This window comes from Pogona vitticeps, chromosome 6 (genome assembly GCF_051106095.1).
Source record: "Pogona vitticeps strain Pit_001003342236 chromosome 6, PviZW2.1, whole genome shotgun sequence".
NCBI classification, from domain to species: Eukaryota; Metazoa; Chordata; class Lepidosauria; order Squamata; family Agamidae; genus Pogona; species Pogona vitticeps.
The window spans coordinates 30654110-30675815 of record NC_135788.1 but is presented as its reverse complement, the minus strand read 5'-3'; the positions used below and the strand labels follow the sequence as shown (position 1 = coordinate 30675815).

The following is a 21706-nucleotide window of genomic DNA, read 5'->3' as shown; positions in this document are numbered from 1 at the left end:
GGCCAGAGTCATGTTTTGGGGAACGGCAGAGTCATGCACACAAGGGGCAGAGCCTCACCCAGCAGGGCTGAAAATCAGAAGGAACATTGCCCCAGTGATAATGAGCTTATGCTTATGCTTTATTTTTCTAAACCGTAACATTAGTCATGGTTCCCAATATAAACAAGAATAGTTAGGTGAAAGCAGAAAGAAGAGCTTCTGTCACTACCTTGTAGCTGTACTGGGAGAAAAAAAGGGAAAATGTGACTGCAGGAGCAATAGTGCTAAACCGTCTAGCTTATATTGAAGGGCATCTGTTACAAAATTACTGTGCCATGTCTCTTCAGTCTTACATTTCCATAGCAATACTTTAAGAAAATGCCTTATACTATTTCCCCCTTTTCTGTTAATTAGATTATCAAGAACACTTGAATGCGAGCAATAGTAATGCTTAATTGTTCCATTTTGCAGTTTCATCATTTGGTTTACATGTGGAAAACATTTTGGGCTACACCTGGATTCAGAAATAAGCTTTCTGTCATACTGAAAGGTCCTGGATGGGGGCCTGGTAAGCCAAGATTAGGCCTTCTTGAGGACATTCCAGAGGTAAGTATAATGTGCCTTCTGATTTATTGGCCAACTAAATTCTGTTTCTGAAAGGGTGAGATCCTATATATGTGCATCTGAGATCAAGCAACATTGAACTCAGTGGAAGATATTTCTGGGTAAATGAGCATAAGATTGGCCTATAATTCTAATCAGGTAGATAATTTTTAAACATCTGTTATGGGGGGTTGGTTGGTTTGGTGTTTTGTTTGTTTGTTTGTTTGAAGTTCTGACATTTTAATTTAGGAATTAAACTCCTTTGATTTCACTGAGGTTTATTTCCCCATGTACCTGTCTTTGTTGCTTAAAAAGCTAACTGGGGAAGAGAGAATTAAGATACTGGAAGAATTTCATCTGTGCTCTCAAAACAGTTTATATAGGTAGGGCTGGATTCTCGGGTCCAATGGGACTCACGTGGTAGGGAGGCAACACATTTTCTCTTGTTTATGAGAACACAGGTTGAAAGGTTTATTTATGCCGTGGAAACTAAACTTCATGTTACTAAAAATGGCTTTTTGGGGGGAAAGAATATGTAATAGGGTATGTTTGCAAATATTACATCCCCCTAAGTATATAAGTTAAGTAGATGAAAGGCCTTGTAGAATCCTCTGTTTAGATTAAACCAGCAGTGGAATTTTAAAGATGTTTTGTCCTGTTTCAATACAAGGCAGAGCCACTGGTAGGGTCTAACAGCCCAAGGCGTATGTAACACTGCACATTGCTAGCAGACAACACAATCAAGGGGAATCCAGAAGCAAGGTCATGGAAGAGAGCTGAGGTCAGAGTCATACAAGTCAAGATATTAGCAGATTAATTTCATGAATAAGGGCATGCAAATCATTCAGACACAGTTCACAAGGTCCACCTACAGAAATTGTTCCAGCGGCTCCTTTAGTTCTATAATGAAGCTTTTAAGCTGCTTAAATCTGGAGGAAGTGGACTCACAGCCATCCTTCCTGATGGTCATGGCTACGTACTGAGGGCCCTGGATCCTCTTCCGATGGTAACTCCCTTAGCAGGGCCACAACAGCTTTCAGCTACTGTACTGGAAATAAAAATTGGCAAAAAATAAATAAGTGACCTTTGAACTGCAGAGCTGGAAGGGACCTTGTGGATCATTGAGTCCAGCCCCTTCCAAGGAGGCACAATGAACTCCCAACCTCTGCCTCCACAACCAGAGACCTAAGCCACTGAACAATTCAGCAGTTCATGGGTGACATAATGTTTCTTACATTTTATTCAATGTAGGTTACAGGAAAGGAGGTTCCCTTCAATCCCAAGTTGCCAAATCATCTTTGTGTCTATGCAGTAGTTCATTTTGTCATCATGCTGGGTTTTTATATTGACCTGTTTGCATCCAAATCTGTAAGTAGCATTCATCTATATTTAAATATGCTGTTTTGTGTTGCTGGAATAAGATCACAGATATATTCCAAATGGTATCTGCTCTTAAGATTTGAGACGTAAAGCTCTAAGGCACATGTTATTCTATCTGGATTGGAGACCACTTGTCATATACCCTCATATCCAGTGGTTGAGAAAACAGTTACATATCTGGTCACATGATGGACAACAAACAAAAAAGGTAAACTGTGTGCAAATAGGTAAAATGCATTATTAATGTAGCTTCTTTCAGTATTACTAAATTCTGGTTAGTCATCCCTGAAGTTTAATCTTTTCTTGCTTTATTACTTATATCAATAACTCATCTCTCATAATAACTGAACTATTAGGTACAAGAGTATTTTTGCTTGGTTTTTAAAAAATTCACCTTCCTCCCAGCACCCTGCAAGACAGCCATTGTGTATTTCACCAGTATGAATTCAGGTTGCATAATACTTAACCTACACAAAAAGGGAGCAATTGTTCCAACAGCTAGCATTAACAAAAGAATGTAAAGACTGCATAAAAATCCACATTTAAGGATCCAGATTCTAGGCATGATACTGAAAGTAGAGCTGGACAGAAGGCTGCCTTCCAGGAGCTTTCTAAAAATCCAGAAGGAACTATTATAAGAAAGCATGTATGTGAATAATATAACTTGGCATATAGCTTCAATATCAATTTTCCGCTGCAATGAATTATGAAATGCCCATAGACACAACTGGAACTTTTTCCTTGGCTATGTCATAAATGTGGCGTCAGTCCATAAGTAGATGCAACTGTTTTCCTCATTTTTAGTCATATGTTCCACTCCATAATGGTAATAATGCACTTGTAGGAGTGTACACTATTATTATTCTTAGGTCATTATGGTCACTGTATCTTCTGTCTTCTGCGTATAAGTGCATAAAGGTTATTTCTCTGCATTATATTGCTCTTCTTGGTATGGAATAGTTTTCTTGGAGGAGGTATGAACAAAAGAAAATATTCAGATCTGAAAACATTTAGTTAGATGATACTTTCACAAATAAGTATAAACAAAAGCCAAATGGAAAGAACTTCACTGATTTTCAGTAAGGCTTGGATTCAGCTCAAAATACATTAGTTGGAAATGCTTTGCACTGAACTGTCCATCAGTTCAGTCTCACTGCAGATTCAGTTCTGCCTCCTTACCATTGCACCTTAACTTTTGCTTTTGCTATTCAGTTTCTTGAATCCTGTATTTCAGTAGAAACCATTATCTACTTACTGACAGTGTTTAACCTGAGAAATCTGCTCCTTTGTGTCGAATATTGGTTAATGTTTGACATTCCATATCCACACAGTTGGAGGTATGGGACTGGTTTGAACTGTTGTAATTGACAGAATGAAAGGCACTTACAGTATTGGGATCTATAGAAGTTTTTGCTTCCCAATGTGGTGTCATGGATAGAGTGATGGACTAGGGCTATAGAGAACAGGGTTTGAATCTCGGCTGAGCCACAGAAACTCACTGGGGGAGTGGAACTGGTTAAACTATTACTTAGATATTTCATTTATCTTGAAAAGGCCTATTAGCATTGCTAGAAGTCGGTTCCAACTTGACAGCACAGAACACACAACACATAGAAGCTTTTGTCAGGAGAGAAAATGCCCATTTATGTTAGAGGAAGCTTCTTTGGATCCAGCCCTGTGTATTAAGGAGACTGCTAAAAGTTTATAGTTCAGGTGAACAAAGTACTGCTTACCAAATGTTGCTGGACTGCAGTTCCCCCATAACTGTTGGTTATGTTGACTAGGGCTTATGGTTCAACATCATTTGAAGGGCTGCACTTTGCCCACCCTTACTGATTTAGAATATACCAGTAACTTTAAAAATTTATATATTAATCCTTTGGATTGCCATTTTTTATTTTACAAGCATAAGATAATTAAAGTTTGCTTGAAAGTCACAGCAATATTCCTTTTTCTCTGCAGTTTTTCACAATTGGTGTGTATTATTTAGAACGGTGAACTGAGGTGCTTACTCATTTCTTAGCTCTTTCTCTCCTGTTGCTCAAGGCAGGGTGTAAATTTTCAGTTCTTCATCCTGCCGAGCAACGAGGAAAAATTTCAGAAGTTTTCCCCCCTGCTGAGTAACATTATAGGGGTTTTCGTGCATCTTTCACACTTTGAGAAATCTTTGGGCAAAAAAACAAGTATTTTTAGTGGAAAAGACTAAGAATTTTTTGTTTTTTTGTTTTTGCAAAACACTTCTGTTTAGTTAATACTTCTAAGGAAAAAATGCTGTTCTTTTCATTCTCATGCAGGAATGAAATACTTTGCAGCATTTGATCACTTTGTTTATCAAGAATAAGAAAATATGCTTTTGTTACACTCTTATTAAATAATACTTCAGTGGCTAAAGTGCAGTTTGACCCTTTCATACAATTTAGATATAAACATGGAATGTAAATACGGGAACTATACTTGTATCTCCAAGCATACATCTGCTATAATGAGGTGGGCAATTCTTAACCCTCTGGTGTGTCGAGCCATCAGCCTAATATCATGTAGCCCTTGGCACAATTTCAAAAGCTTTCTGCATCCAAGCAAGTGTCAAGATGTTGGATAAATTCCACAAAGGACTCCAATAATGAGATACTGTATATGCATAGCCATTTATAAACTCAAGTCCACAAAATGTAATTATGAGCCATAAGGTTGCTCACTCACTTTAGGCTGCAGTCACACTGGCAATAAGAACTACATTTAAGGATCATTTAAATCTATTTAGATTTTATCATTCACTCAACCCAAGGATGAAATCAATTTATATGGGCTGCAAAGTGAGTTTTTTTTTCCCACTAGGCCAGCAGGCACTTTTTAAAATACCTTGCTTCTAAAATTGATTCAATTTAGTGCAGTTTGTGGATGCAAATGCTGCTGTCATTTTCCTTTATGGATTTTGGGTGGCAGATTCACAACCATTTTTCTTTTAATATTAAAAAAATTCTTTCTAAAAACATTTATCACTGCATCACTTCATTAATACGTTCAGCATTACAACCACCTACCCCATTCTCTCCATTTGGCCAATGAAGGAACCAGTGGAGGAACAGAAGACCAGCAGGTGCAGAGCAGATGTGCCTGGACATGGAGGACAGTCTGTGTGCCAGGAGCATCACCCTGCAAAGGAGCTGGAAGCTTCTCATATTTTTATCATTAATTGCCTGTGATCATTTCTCCAGTGTTTCCCCTGTAGTTTCTAGCAACTATTATGGCACCAGGTGGCACCTCCTAGACACGCGATTTATTGACGGATCCCTTACATTTTTTGGGGGGGAGAGTACAAATTTTTTAAGAACAATGGGCTCCTAAAACAGAAAGGAAATGAGTCAATTTCAGCAGTATATATGCCAAAACTGATTTAAATCACTAGAAGTAAATCATGCAAAATCCAAAGAAACAACAAGACAGAAACATGGGGCACCTTAAAGACCAACTATTATATTTTAATGTGAGCTTTTGTGGATCAAGTCCACTTCCTCAGACTTAAGAAATATGATTGTCATATTTATGCATGGTATAGTCTCAGTCTGGTGTCTCAGGAAATGAACATGGAAGCTCACATTAAAATAGAGCAGCTGTATTTTAATTCACATTGCCAGTGTGACCATAGCCTCAATGGAAGATCAAATAAACATCTAATGTGTGGTGAGGTTTTTTTAGTGTATTTGCTAAGAGATACAAGCCAAGATGTCTCTGATTCTTGTACAGTGGTGCCTCACAAGACGATTGCCTCACAGGACGATTAATCCGCAAGACGATTTTTTTTTCAATCGCTGTGGTGCTTCGCAAAACAATGTTTTCTATGGATGGTTTTTGCAAGACAATGATTTTTCCCCATTGGAATGCATTAAATAGATTTCAATGCATTCCAATGAGGAACCATGTTTCACACGACAATGTTTTCTATGGACGATTTTTGCAAGATGATTTTTTCCCATTGAAATGCATTAATTAGATTTCAGTGCATTCCAATAGGGAACCGCGTTTCGCAAGACGATGTTTTCACAAGATGGCGTTTTTCGCAGAACGAATTAACATCGTCTTGTGAGGCACCACTGTATAAGCAATAGATTTACTCCACTGTAGGCTGAATAGCCCCATGTGCATTGTTGGAGTGAAAACTACTAACCCAAAGTCTCATTAAAACAATACAGTAATTTAAAAAAAGTAAAATAACATGTACTAAAAAAAATAGAGCATCATCCCAAAGTTGGGCTGAAAACCTCACCCAAACACTTTGATGCAAGAGAAAAAGACAAGTTGAAATTAACTGAATGTGTCTCTTTTTTAAGATACAAAGGCCACTCATTGCTGGGTCATTTGCATGTTGGCTTGAACATATTTTTAGACTAAAAATAAATGAAAAGTGTTGTTCCATTGGAGTTCTCGTTTTGCATCTGCTTATTTCAAGTAGGGATGTAAATTTGTGGTTTGATCATTAGTGCTGGGGAGAACTATGTACTGGCTTGCAAACTAGTTAGGTTGTGTGCATGTCTCTGTGTTTAGAGTAGCAAATCTGTTTTCTCTGTTTAATAGGAGTTAAAACTTTTGGTTAAAAATCCCTGGGGGTGCTCTTTGACTCTTCAGTAAAACAAAACCCACTCAGAAACAGCCTGGATCTTGCGGTTTGATGAGTTCTCCAAACACAGACAAAAGGATTTCACACTGCTATTAAATTTGAAGATCCTGTCCAACAGCATCCTTTCTTCAAATGCCTTTCAGAAGAATGAGCCTCTCTCTATGTTGGAGTGTGGAGGTTTTTTTTTTTCCCAGAGTGAATTCTGTTGAGATTTTTAAAAAAGCAGAACCCAAATTTCATCTGCATTTTCTTTTAGTCTGAACTAAAAGTCACGGCTCACAAACTCTGCTAGGAAGCCTAACAGTTTATGATACCATTTCCTTTTTTGAAAATAAATATATATCTATTAACTGCATAGGTGAAAATATTCTTCATATGATGCAATGGTACAATCACACAGTGCTTTTCCTCCTTTAAAAATAATTTTAAAAATAATTGGCTTCCATTGTCTTTTATCTTTCTGTCAAACTTTATGGATGGCAAAATCAGTATCTGGAAAGTAAAAAAAATTACTGCAGGCGTACCTTGGTTTACGTAGGCCTTGGTTTATGTAATTTTTGGTTTACGAACCAAAATCCATAAGAAATAATGCCTCGGTTTAGGTTTTTTTATGGGGGGTGGGTTCACGGTACGAAAAGGATGCATTGCGCCTGAAGGTTTCTAGCACCACCCCATTGCTATGGCAATCTGTGTTCTGGTTTACATAATTTCCGCATTATGTAATGTCCTGGATGACGGATTAATTTCATAAACCAAAGTACGTACTACTGTATTTTCTCTGACATGTTTCCCCAAAACGTCCTTTCCATAGTAGGAAAGGAAGTGCATTCCATTCACACAGAGTAGTTAGTATTCAAGTCTTCATGGCCAGCATGATTATGTATCTGATGAGGCATCCTTCAGTCTCGAGAGACTATGGTAACACTCTCTGAATGGAGGACTTGGAATAGCCTCTAGTGTATCATCTTGAGTGATTTTGAGTAATTTCCTTCCTGCCTGCCTGCCTTCCTTCCTTCTTCAATTCCAGGAAGATTTAACAAAAAAGAAATATGATATGATTTGACTTGGGTTAAATCAAGACAGCCGATAGCCTTTAAATTGCCTGAAAAGCTACAGGTCCTGCCTCTAAAGCAGTGTTTGCCAATCAAAGGGTCATAAAACCAAAGGAGGACCCCAAGGAGAGTCATGGTTTGCTTTATATGTGTTGTAGCCCTTGTTAAATAATTTCTTTCATGACCTTTTGGAGTAGGATATTAAAATTAGTATGTATGTACATGTATGAGAAACAGGTCCTTTGTAGGAGAAAGAAGCCTCTGTTTTCTGAAAAGGGATGACTTTTCCACATTAAAAATGCCCTTTTATGCAAATATGGTGGGGAGGTAAAAAGTTATGTGGCTATGATGAAAGGGGGTCACTAGTCAAAAAGTGGGAACCGCTGCTCTAAAATAACACAAATATGTCACACACAGCATGGTGAGCTCAATGGCAGTTGCATGCAATACACCCCAAAGGTTAGACAGCTGATGTGCTGAAACTATACTATATACATGTATTTAGAACTTGCATTTTCTATCCCTCCTTGGACATAGGTGTTTTCTATTGAGAGAAGGTTTGCACCAGGATTCGGAGTGCATGGGCCAATGCTGTTAATGTTTCAAACATAAAGCTCAGTTGCCTGTGACATTATTTTTGCTCTGTGAGCTGCTGGTACAGTGAAAAACTACTGTGTGGTGGCTACTGATTTCTTCAGTGACAAGAAGTTCATACAGAAAGTGAGGGGCAAAGACTAAACAAAAGAAAGAGAGAGGGAAGCAGGAGAAGAAAACTTGAATTACGGGAGTGTAGAAATGATGCTCTGGGATGCCTGGAAAGGCAGATCAAGGCTTCAGAAATAACTTTTAAAAAGAAAAGGTGAGGAGGGGGTTCTGATCACTTGTGCCATGTGAACACGCAGTGTCAAGTACAGAAAAAGGAGAAGCAGAGAGAAAGATAGAAGACGGATTCAGAGAGATTCATGGAGGTATAGAGGGAAGAAGACATCCTGTGGTTAATAGGGAAGAAATGGATGTTAACATAGGCTTAAATGCAGTGGTGGGTCCCAAATCAAGTAAGCATCCTGAATTAGTGAGAACCTAAATCAGTAGGTGCGTAAATTCAGTGGGTTCAGTAGATTTACTTTATTAACTGATTCAGACTAAATGTTTTAAAACATGAGAAAAATGCTTTTATGCAATTAATTTGTAGGTGCGGCTCCCTTTGGCTGATCAAAATATAAATGTGACTTTTGAAGTGATGAGTTGTACAATTCTCTTTGATGGTATCAGGAAAATACTTTTTATTATAGTGTCTGTTCCCATTCACTTTCTCCAGGCATATCTAATATAACTAATGCAAGGAAGTTGCTTTTGAATTCCCTCACTCTTATTCTGTTGGGGAGGCTGAAAAATGCACCAAGTATATAGGATGGCATTAAATCAAGTGGTAATCCTGTCCATTTGTTTAATCTCTGTTGAGAGTTTAACTCCAGAATCTTAGTAACTGAACTGAATGTGCTTAGCTTAATGTTCACTTGGAATCAAATGCAGACACCCAGTGAACTGCACTATTGATTTTAGGTTAACGTATTAAAATACTAAGAAGCAAAGTGATAAATTTGAGATCATGTTAGAAGTGTGATAAATTATCAAACTGCTTGACTTATTTTCTTTTCCATATTTTTTTAACAGGATAATGTTTTTGCTTGCCACTGCTCTCTAGAGAGCTGAGATTGGAAAATACGAAGATGTAATGCTATTAAGAGTTGGGAGAAAAAGAGCAGATATGTGATATGATATTTATTTAGAAAACAGGTCTACCCCTTTGGTTCGGGTCATCAAAGGTTCAAATAATGTCAGGAGAGGAAACCATAATAAGAGTGAAAGAATATCTTTTCAAGACTAACATTGTGTGAAGAATGATTTGGGGGGAAAATATCCAATTTTTGTAACCTTGAGCCTTGAAACATAATGACATTAAGAGGGAATGGAGAAGCTGCACTGGAGTTTCAGTTGTAAAGTTCAAAGTATCAAACTTCTCTAAAAGCAGACAGTAACGAAGTTGTATAATTGAGAGGGAAAGTTCAGACTGCCTTACTGGCAAGTTTCGAATACAATATCCCTCCAGAGAGCCAACCTAAATGAGTAATTTGTCTGCTTGTTGATTTAACAGACGTTATCACAGGTAACTGTTCTCATGAGAGTTGGCTACATTATCCTGACACTGACCTCCATAGGTTTCCTCATGGAGCAAAGGTAGGTAATTGAGCATTTCTTTTCTGCCTTCGTACTGTAGAACATAAAGTGTGTTGATTGCTAGAATTGTCTCTTGCAATATTAAAATTACATGAGTAACAGAAGCTGAAGTGATACTTTGTGAAATAAACATGGTAGCACATTTTTAAAATGTTGTTCCATATTTCTTCTAAAGTTTTACTGATAGTGATGGACGAGGCATCTAAAGCACTGTTTTTCCCAACCTTAAATTCCCAGCTGTTCTTGGACTAAAAGTCCCAGAAGCCTTTACCACTAGCTATGCTGGCCAGGATTTCTGGGAGTAGTAGTCCAAGAACATCGGGGGACACAAGGTTGGGAACCACTACTAGAAGATTGTAGTGGCATTACATATGTGTCACCAGAGCTGAAGGAAATCTTATGGAGATGGATATTTGAAATGCTACAAAATAAATCTTACAGTGCTTGTCAGTCAAGTCTGTTGCCAGTGACAAATTATAATGTGGACAATCTATTATGCTATTATACCATGCACTTAAGATAAGATTCATGGTAGTTAGTGTATCCATTCTATGGACAATATGTAAGAACATTTCCACTGCCATCCTCAGTGCTGCTAGTACTGCTATATTTTAGTTTTCTCTGGAGGAGAAGACTGTTGGTTGCTAAGGAATTGCCCAGTTCTTTCTTTTAGCTCCAGAGGAAGAGGAAAAGATTCAGTTTTCTTTAGTTCTGAATGACTGAAGCAAATAGGCAGTTCACTGATCTAGAATGGTAGTTAGTTTTCATGCTTGTAGAGTCTGTTTAGTTTTTACTGGAATTATAAAGTCTATAAAGGTAAAAGTTCCCATTGACAATTTGTCCAGTCATGTCCGACTCTAGGCGGCGGTGCTCATCCCCGTTTCCAACCCATAGAGCTAGCATTTTTCCACAGACAATCCTCTGTGGTCATGTGGCCTGCGTGACTAGACACGGAATGCCGTTTACCTTCCCACTGAGGTGGTACCTATTTATCTACTCGCATTTTTGCATTTTGCGTGCTTTCGAACCGCTAGGTTGGCGGGAGCTGGGACAAGTGACGGGGGCTCACTCTGTCGCATGGATTCAATCTTATGACTGCAGGTCTTCTGACCTTGCAGCACAGAGGCTTCAGTGGTTTAACCCGCAGCGCCACCACGTCCCTTCTGTAAAGTCTATAGGAAGAGCTAAATGCAAAATAGTGGTCTGAGGGTGCTGCTTAAAAGAACATCGGAGGACACACTCAGCCCACAAGTTTGTTCTCAGTGTTAGAGCTGAGTTCATGCTCCACTTAGGCAAAAGGCCCACTCAAGGTAGTAGTTAGACTATGTCCATGTACCATAAAACATACCTGTGATTAAAAAAAATTTGACTGGGAGCATTGCAGCTAATTAAAGTAGAGTTTTGATTCACCGACAGAGAATGCTTTAGGGACATAATTGTGATTCTTTTTTACTGTACAGAGAAACTCAGATCAAAACCAGAGCTGATGTACAAAAAGTAGACATTACTAATTTTAACTAACTATTTTTAGGTCGGAAGCTGCAATCTTGGAATCTGCCCGTTGTTCTGCTTTTCTTGCACTGCACAGACTTGGTTATTTGAAAACTTACATTCCATTTCTGTCAACTGCATATGAGGTAAGGTGGACTGATTTATCACAGACCATCTTAAACATCTTTTTTTTCTCTTTCAAGTTCTCTCAATTGTTTTGGAATATCATTTTAAAAAAGGAACGTTTTTGTAAGTTACAAATATTATTTTGATTCACGTGCAGAGATAGCAGTTCTATGTTTACAAATCTTTTTATTATTATTATTCCTTTTTTATATACTTTTCATACTTTATCACACATACGGTTAATTTCATTTGAAAAAAAAAATACTTCCAGACAGAGGGTTCCTATTCAAAAAGCCATAGTCTAGCTATTCCATTATTTTTCCTTCCTCAGTGGGTTTTGTTCCCCCTAATGAGAAAGAAGATGGAAGCAGCGTTGGGGGGGGGGAACAGCAGGGCTGCAAATTAAAAGTGTTGTATCTGGACCTTCTTTAAAAAATTTTTAATTAGAAATAGCTGTTGCATGGTAAAAGCTGTATCCACAGGAAGATGTGTAATTGTTTTATGTGTCCTAAAATAAACTAAAATTATGGTGGTATTTCACAATTACTATTAATCTAGAGAGATTTAAACACTTTAGAAAGTTCAGTACAGAATTCCTCATGCTTTTCAACACTTATATGTTTGAGAAGTTATTCTTTTAAAAGTTTGAACTTGACATTTAATTCCTAAGGTAACATGCTGGCTGAAATCCTTTTGCATTTACACAAATGGCATAACTTTGGGAAGTGAATAACATAAATCAAGAAGTATGCTCTATAGGCATCACCTGTTTTATTTTGAATTGCACAAATCAGTAGGCAGCAGGTAATGTCCACACAGGTTTCTTAACTCATGGCAGTTTGGTTCCAAAATTACACCTTTTGTGTAACTGTGCAACAGGATTTTAGCTACTGTGTTACATATTGAGCATCAGTGTGGTGCAGCCATTAGAATGATGAACTGGGACTTTGGAAATCCAAGTTATGTCATATATGAGTCACAGATATCTATGGGTGACACTGGGCAGTCTCACCCAGACTGAATTTAAACACTTGTGAAAATACAAATGAAAAGGAGTAGACCGTATACACTACTATGTATGTTCTTTCTCTCTCTCTCCATGATAATTCAGGCTTAAATTTATTAAGTGTGTAATACTTGACTGAATTATTTACAAGGACCCCAAAGTCAGTGTATGTAATCCTATCCTTTGCTGCTTTGCCAGCCCCCATTTTATCTTCATAGCAACTCTGCAAAGATTTTTTAAGGATAATACATGGTTTCTGATTGGCCCAAAGTGAGCTTTGTGGCTGAGTGGGAGCATATCTTCTGGGTTTGGCTTGGGTTAATTAGTCAGTTGCATGTCCATCAATATGCCCCTGTTCAACCTTAAGTGGTCACTCTTACCCCCAAATGATGAATCTGAAGGAAATGCTGTTTGAAAAGAAAAGGAATGTAAATCTCCCCAGTCTTGCTTCAGTGATCTAAGCCAGCCTTTCTCAAACTGGTGCCCTTTAACTGTGTTCCAGTACAGTATGTACCGCTCACATCACTCCAGATGATACATTTAGAGGACACGGTTATGCCGCACTTTCCCTCCAAAGTGCAGTTGACCTTGATTTTTTTTACTTCAAATGTACTTTTTTCCAGGCTGTTCTAAGATGTTTATCATGTAATGAAGTGACTCTCTTTGTACTCAAATGATCAGAAAACTACAGTGGGGGAAGGTTCATTCACTCCAACATTTAGCTGGTGTATTTTATTTTATCATTTTATTTTATTTTAGAGTTTTTACTGTAGGCATCCATGTGGTATACGGATAATACTTCTACTAGGATTCCAAAGCATTGTGGTAGATGTTTAAGTTCTCATGATATATGATAACCTTCTCCAACTCTTTAAGTGGGATGAATAGGTTTTGCAGATGTATATAAATGTGTTTGGCAAGGTATGCTTTTTAAGAGAAGGAAGATGTACATGTACTAGGGGCAACAATGCTTCTATCTCACCACCTTCAAATTTCAAGAAACACTATAATATGCACACATTCTACCAGTACTCACCCAACCATTAAATAGAGTAAGGTAGCAAATTTGGGATGCCATGGAATTTATTCATTCATATTATATTTTTACTACCAGGAAAGTAGAGAGGTGTTTATGAATTTGTTTCCTCTTTTGCCAGAATGACTTGAGTAGCCTAGGATACTGTATAATAGAAGGTGGGATCCAGGAGCAGGTAGCGTTTCCTGTTCTCCTTCAGGCAGAAAAATACCTTGGGCTACCCCTGTGATTTACATTCTTCTTATCCGTGTGATAGGAAAAATGTCTCTGCTATGAGCATCAGAAGAATGTTAGAGCAGTGCCCCACTGTCAGATATAAGAATTACAAGCCATTTCATAATGAAAACAAGTCTCCATGGTGTTACAACCTCAACAGAAGATGGAGGGAGGAAGTGATAGGAAGAAGCCTCCACGGAGCGTTATGATTAAAAAAAAAAACACACACCCTAAACTCGTTGTAATAATTCTGTGTTATGTTTGATAAAAAAAGAGAAAAACTTGCCATAGTAATTCATAAGGTAGACATTCTTGACAAGCCAAGAGCCCAGGAGGCAGTAATGCCCCTTGGAAAAAGTCATATTTGAAGCTTGCATTCAGTAGATTAAGTTAGTTTCCACTTAGGTGTGACAGAGTCATTACCCATTTTAGGCTGAGCTGGTGTGTGAGCTGGCTTCACCACCATCAAGTAAAGACGATGATGTATGGTTCCACATGCTCTTGCCAATTGAGCGTAAAATTGCTCTGCATTTCTGGCGGGGTGACCAAGTTAGGGCTTTTAAAATCTCCATGCCTGAAGCTTAGAGCCCACCGTTTGGAAGCTGCTCATTATTCTTCTCCTGCCCCTGATCTACGGAAAAGAAAGCCTTCTGGAATCAATTAGAAATGTCTGCCTATGATGAGATTTGCACGTGAGTTTGGAATTGTGAAGCTTTGATAGTCTCAGCCAACAGCTGCAAGTTTCAGGTGGTAAAATCAAGGGAAGAATTTTTACAAGGCTTAATTACAGTCAGAACGTGTATTGTTATAACTATTTGAAGGAGACACAAACAAGTGAAGTTGGAAGCTGTCAAGTATATCATTGAAGAGGAGGTCTAAAAGCCTGTTTCATCAGAAGGAAATAAATAAGGCATCTGTTGTTGAGAGGATCTCACATGTGAGACTGCCAAGTGATTTAATAAATGTGGATTGTGTTCTACAAAAGAAAGAGGTGTCAATATTTATGTCAATCTTATTTAACAAGTGAACACAATAAGAGGAGAGGATGTTCTTTTTCAAAAGTGTAGAATAAATACATACACATAAAATACATACATATAAATAATTAAATATATTTCCTTGTTCAGTTGAATGAACACTTAATTTATTTTAAACATTTTATACTCATAATAGATACAATTCATAGAAGCTGTTTGAAATTGCAGATAATCTTGATTAGTTTGATTATCATAAGTAAAAACAATGTAAAAGAAAATTGTCATTTTGTCTGTATTCTGAAAAAAAATCTTTTATATATGCACTTTTTAAATTCTAAGCTTGACTACCTTTACATCCTGAAAAACTAGAATCTGCTGTTACTTTTAACAAATAGTAAAAATTATCTGAATAGAATTTGCTTTCCAGACCACAGCTGCATCTTTAAAAGCAGAATGTTACCTTTGCATTATTGCCTTCAGAATGAAACAGAACTTTACTTTGTATTTATGTTGTAACTCAGCACATCCCATCAGAGTCACTGGCAAACTAATATTAAGCAGCAGTAAAACATTAAAACTAGAGATGGGGACGAATTGCCATTTTGGCAAGTCGTCGTGCTTTGCGATGTGTCAGAGTTGACAAAGCATGAATATCCTCCCCATGAACTGGCAAAACACAAATATATTTGTTGGTTCATGGAGGGGAGGTCTAAGAAAAAAGTTGACCCCTTCACCCCCACAGCCTGCCCCCTGCCCCTTTCCCACTGCCCCTGTCGCCTCCACACCTTGGCTGCCACAGTCTGCGCCACCACCATTGCTGCCATCCACAGAGGCCTGTGCCACGGTGGCCTCCAGATTCACCATCCAGCAGCACTTGCTGCAATGGCCTCTGACACTATGGCCTGCCTGAAGGGAATCCAGGCTGCCCTTTGCAAAGATGGTGGCTGCAGCTTTCCTGCCTAAGAGAAACTGCAGTCACCATCTTTGCAAAGGGCAGCCTGGATTCCTTTAAGGCAGACTGTGGCTGCAGAGGCCACTGCAGCAGGCGGCAATGGATGGCAGTGCTACGGGTGGCAGCAGATGATGGCGGCAGCGAGCGATGGTGGATGGCAGCAGCAGCTAAGGTAGGGAGGGGAAGGGACGGAGGATAGGCTGTGGGGGTGTGTGGCTGTGGGGTTGGCTGACTGCCTATCGGCCCGCCAATCAGCTGATTGCTGGGCCCTTAGATAGAATTGGAAAGCCATAGGAAGAGAGGGAAGGCTAGTATGGGGGACAAATAAAAATGGGGAAATATTCATCCCTTTGTATTCTTCAGGGTCTCTGAAACTGACAAATATGAAGGGATGAATATTTAATGAATCAGTGATTTTTCACGAATATCGCAATCCTTTTTTTATTCATCTCCATGTCTAGTTAAAACCTTAACGCTAGTTGGTGTTAAAATGGTTGCCTCAGAAAAAAAAATCAAAGAACATTTTTGTAGCCATCTCAAAAGATTTAAGGGCATTTTGCCAATTTTAAGGCCTCCAGCTTAGATTTGTTGGTTTGAATCCAATAGGTGGTCAAAATGGAAGCTAGAATCCCTGAATTAATGGCCCAAATTCTGTTTCATACTTACACAGGCAGAAAGAATATGATATATAAATTTCACTGGCAAATTGCTGCTAATTAAGGTGTCCCTACTTGGCTTACTAGTTGCACACCAGGCCACCTGATTGATGTAAAAAGGTAAAGGTAAAGGTTCCCCTTGACAATTTTTTTTGTCCAGTCGTGTCCGACTCTAGGGGGCGGCGCTCATCCCGCTCTTCAAGCCATAGAGCCAGCGTTTGTCCGAAGACAATCTTTCCGTGGTCACATGGCCAGCGTGATTTAAACACGGAACACTGTTTACCTTCCCACCGAGGTGGTCCCTATTTATCTACTCGCATTTGCATGCTTTCGAACCGCTAGGTTGGCGGGAGCTGGGATAAGCGACGGGTGCTCATTCCGTTGCGTGGATTCGATCTTACGACTGCCGGATCTTCTGACCCTGCAGCACAGGCTTCTGCGGTTTAGCCCACAGCGCCACCACGTCCCTATCCACCTGATTGATGTACAATAAAGCATTTGAGTAGGAATTGTTAATTTGTTGCTGTGAGTTATGCCATTTCCCTTCCACCACTATATCTATGGGGCAGGATTTTATCAAACAAGATTTGAGTATGTGTTGACTCAGTATTCAGCAGTTGATTAAATGGGTATTGTCTAGTTAGGACTACCATCTAGGTTTGTGTATGTGTGTTTGTGTGTATTTATAATATTTTTGTGTTTCTCCTTAAGAAAGATCCAGGGTAACCTATATAATTAAAAACAATATTTAAACCTAACAACAGTGAGTATAGAAATACTAGAAAGGATCAAACAAATTCTATACTAAAGAGGGCAAAGAAAAGCAACATCAAAGCACATTCCAAGCAGTAAAGTACAACAATCCATTCTAAAACTCCACTCAGGCAGCCAGTCACTTAGGGAAAGTCTGCTTGGAGAGAAAGGCCTTTGCCTGCTTGCAGATGGGCAGTAAAGGTGGGGATTTAGGCCTTAGAATATAACATAAACCTTTTTAGAAATTTTTATAGCATAATGTCTCTTTAAAAATTAATTAAATTAGCAGTGCATTGTCACTCCATAATTCTAAAAACAGAGTCCTCTGAAACCAGTTTACTAAATTTCACAAAATCCTAATTTTGTCATTAGGAAGAGCAGCAGCAACACAATAAGGCAACAGCCGTCTCCCACTGGCTCGGGAATACTAACAGGCACGGTGTTTAACTGTCTTCTCCTACTTCTACAGCACAAATGCCTCAACAGGCAAGACTGCGTGGATTTTATTAACTGTAGATTTTCTTTCTTTGAAGAATAGCATGCTGTTTGTTTTTTTTTATCTGCAGCCGGAATTAACTAAACTTTTATATTTGACTGACTACTTTCACATATGATTTTACTCGAAATTAATTATTATGCAGACTCAAGATACAGAAGGCAGGGGGGGGGGAAATAAAAAACAATAAAGCACCTAGTTATGTAAGAGAGATGGTACCAGATGTAGTTATCTGCATGAGAGCTATACCATAACTGAACTCATTATTTTTAAATGAACAAAAAGGCATCCTGAGGATTATGCCTCATTTCCCTGTTTCTAGCATTCTACTCACATTATGAGATTTGTTTATAAGCTCTCGTTATTAAATTTATAATACAGCTGGTTGTTTGGTTTAACATTTGGGAAACCTGCTTCAATCTGAAGCAGTTATCAGTGTGGAAGCCATGTTAGTCTGTTAGTTGTGTGTCTAAGGAAGTGGATCCACAAAACCTCATACTGAAATAAATCTGAAATAAATTTACAACTATATAATTTGACCAAAAAGTTAATTTCTATTATGAAACAAATCTCAAAAGTTCATTTTATTTATTTATTTAAAATATTTTTATGCTGCCTTTCTTCTTAAAAGAAGCTCTGGCTGTTCAGACGTTGACATCTTGTCCTTCAAAATTACAACTGTTCATGTCGCAATGAAGTCTGATTGAGATTCCTCGTCTCTGTAACCTAGTTCCTATACTCACATTTGATGTGGTAAAGTCATCACAAGGTGATTTTGCCTCATTAATTTCACAGTGTGAATATTCTTATTCAAGCATCTCCGCGTGGTGATAGGTGATCTTTTCTACATCTTGAGAACTGACAGGATGAGTGGCGTGGCAGGTTCCAGCTGTCATCACATGGAGAGGCACCCATAATAAGCACTGTATGAAACCTATGAGGTAAAATAATCTAATTTTAAGTTTACCACATCAAATACAAACATATGAATTGAACCTAAATTCTGCTTCTTTTAGTAGAAGGAGTACAAGGTGATAGAAAGCTGTGAGGTGGTTTCTAAAAGGAACTGAATCATATATCTAAGACAAAATCAGAGCTTTGGGCTGATGTAGTAAGTCACAGATGCACTGCTTGACAACAAGAAATTTCACCATACTATGGAAATGATGTAAAAAAAAATCTTATGGTAATTTAAAGACCAACCTTTGTCAGATGTTAGACTGCCTCATTTTCTACCTCTCAGTGGTTCATAAAAGCTGTGCAGTTCAACCATTTTTAGTAATAGATCTCCTTCATTTTGTTTACTAATTCTAATGATTCCTGTTATTATGTGCCCTCAAGTCATTCCAATGTACTGTAAGCTTCTCTGTGTAAGAACCATTATAAGTAGGATTTCATTCTCTTTGTTTTAAAAAAGTTTCACAGAGAAACAAGTACTGACTTTGGCTCCTTTCTTCCTCATCAACACTCCAAGATCTCTCTGCCTCGTTCCCTTTCTCCTCCTTCTTCTTTTTGCCACCTTTCTATGTAGCACACCATCATTACTGATTGGTGGGTCCTGACCATCTCTAGTTCTAAGGGATTGTTTTCCTCATTTTCAGGAATGCCATAGAGCATCTACTTTGCTATTATGAGCAAAGAGTTTTCTGTTTTGTTTTGGCTTTTTGTCATTTCACTATGCTGAACACGATAAAGGGCTGCTTCCAGTGTTGAACCTTTGAGCTGTAAACAAATATATCTGTCCCAAAAATGTCACATGGTCATGCTTTCAATGATACTACAGTACCTCTTCTTCAGAGAGGAGCCTCGTTTGCCTTCATTGGTCTAAAGGACACTATTTTTACCTATAGACTAAATATAGCAGTTAGTCTGTCTTCTTTATTTTTATTTTATTTGGGCCTATTTTACCTAGCCATCAGACCATCTCTGAAATGTTACTTCCACTTCACTTTGAACCTTTGCATCTTTGAACCTTTGCTCAGTCTGTCTCGTACTTTGGAGCTCATCGGGACTCTGTCCTCACTACAGCTTGTTTTCCTTTGGGGAAAGCTCAAAGTCTGGCATGGCTTGCCCATCAAGCAGCTTCTCAATGGGTTTTACCAATTCTCATTATTTCATGGCTCCTTGCACTTACAGCCTCAATTGCACTTGTAGTTCCCATTGTGTATTTAAATTAATACTGCTTCCTTCAAGTGTTTGGTTTGAAGACCACCCAGAAACTGTTAGAACCTTATATGATGGATGTCTCTTTTGACCCTTATGGTAGGTGTCTCATTTGGTTAATCCTGATCAACAGTACCAGTCATACTGGATATGTCAAACATGAGTTCATTGCATTGGGCTACAAATCAAGGCTTATTGGTCTCCAAGAGAACACCACTTGCATATGAATACTCTCAAGCTGTAGGCCATCTTTAAGACAGCTCAGTTCTTTGCAAGTTTTTCTTCTGTGTGGCAAAGCAGTCCAATTAGCAACAGACAATACAATCACCACGTATTGTATCAATAAACAGGGTGACACATGTTTGTCTGAACTGAAACTGGTCCACCCCTTGACATATTCTGCCTATACCAATCTATCCAGCTGAAACCCAGAAGGTCTTGGTGGATTCCCTGTGGATTGACCACTTGATGAACAAGTGGGAATTGCATCAGGAGGTGTTTCTTGTCATCATTCAAGAATAGGGATGCCCTGACATGTTCAGAAGAGAAAGGTCCACCATGGATCAGGCTCTGATCCTGCAGTATTTGGTGAGAAAATGTACTAGCAGATCTAAAGGATCCTTGTTTTTGACTATTTTTTCAGAGGCAAATTGTGGCATAAACTCAGAGCCTTTGCAATAGACCATTGCTTATTACAGTGTTTCTTATTTATATGCTTCGTGAAAAGACAAACTTGAAAATAAGATGTAGTTTGGAGTGTCTTCTGTCTAATAATGTCCCAACATACAATGGAGTTAAGAAAGTTGTATATTGAGCCATCTGTTGCTTAATTATATTAGTTTGCTGGTTTTGGCTCTTAGTTAGCCACATTTCCACCCTCCCAGTATAGCTAGCAGATACCTTTAACTGCTATTATGTGCAGACGATACAGTGTTACTGTCTCAGACACTTATTGGCTTAAAGAGAGCCTTGCATGCTGTGAGGGTTCATTTCGGTGTGGGCCAGTCGCTCCCAATAAAGGACGAGACGGATTTAAACTGTTAACTGGATCAGTGTTTATTTGTACATCAACCATAACTGGAACTTCTGGGATAACAGGTTCTAATGTCTCTTGCGTTCCCAAACCCAAATGCAAGGGTGTCCATAAACTTTCAATAAACGGGTTACTGTCCTCAATAGTCCATGGTCCCGTTACGCCTTTCACGGGCACCTGGTTTTCCTCCACCCCTTCTTCGGGGGGAATCAGGGGAAGTGTCTCTTCATCGTTGTTCCATCCCCATAAGGACAACCCCTCTCCGACATTTGCCAACCACGGTCCGGGTAAACTCCCATCTTCTGCAACTTGGCAAGATGCCATGCTTTCTTTTTTTCAATTTCCCTCGCCACTGCTTCCCTTTCCTCCCTTAGCCTACGCCTCCATTCCTTTGATTCAGATTCTCTCCAGTATGATGGTCGGGGTTTCAAACCTTGGCGTCTCCGTCTTTCCGCCTCCTCGTGGGGCACCTTCACCTGCTCCCACTTGCCGGTCCAGGGGTCTTCAACCCATATCCACTCCCAACCGCCTGGGATTTCCTCCCACTTCCCCCTTATATCTCCGGCCGCCGCCTCTATCTCCTCCTTCCCTTTTCCTGCCAAAACCTTCCCGGGTTTCAGTCCCAGGGTTAACCCCTTCACCGCCTGCCCGAGGTCACTGGTATCCACTCCTTTATCCACCAGTTCCCAATCTTCAGGTACCCCTTCCAACTCACAGGTGTCTACTTCTTTATCCTCGTGACGGGGTGGGGAGGAAGGGGGAGATGTCTGGGTATTTTGGGTCCGCGACGGGAGCAACAGCACTCCTATATAGGCCTCCTGCTTGGGGGCCTCACACATGCCCAATTACATTACAGACAAGGGAAAGGCCTTCAGATAAATTATGAGAAAACTGAAGTTATTGTTGCAGAAAGACCAAAGCTCTATAAATGGTC

The 21706-nt window shown here is 39.0% G+C and overlaps 1 protein-coding gene across 3 annotated transcripts in view; it reads left to right on the top strand.

Moving 5' to 3' along the window:
* AGMO (alkylglycerol monooxygenase) overlaps positions 1–21706 on the top strand; it is a 153151-nt gene that overhangs the window by 68124 nt on the left and 63321 nt on the right. For 2 of the 3 annotated variants that reach the window (XM_073003256.2, XM_073003257.2), the window contains exons 9-12: positions 451–585; positions 1834–1950; positions 9785–9867; positions 11399–11504. In XM_073003256.2, the coding sequence (XP_072859357.2) occupies positions 451–585; positions 1834–1950; positions 9785–9867; positions 11399–11504 (441 nt within the window). The remainder of the gene's footprint in view (positions 1–450; positions 586–1833; positions 1951–9784; positions 9868–11398; positions 11505–21706) is intronic. The other variant, XM_073003258.2, reaches the window with a different exon arrangement.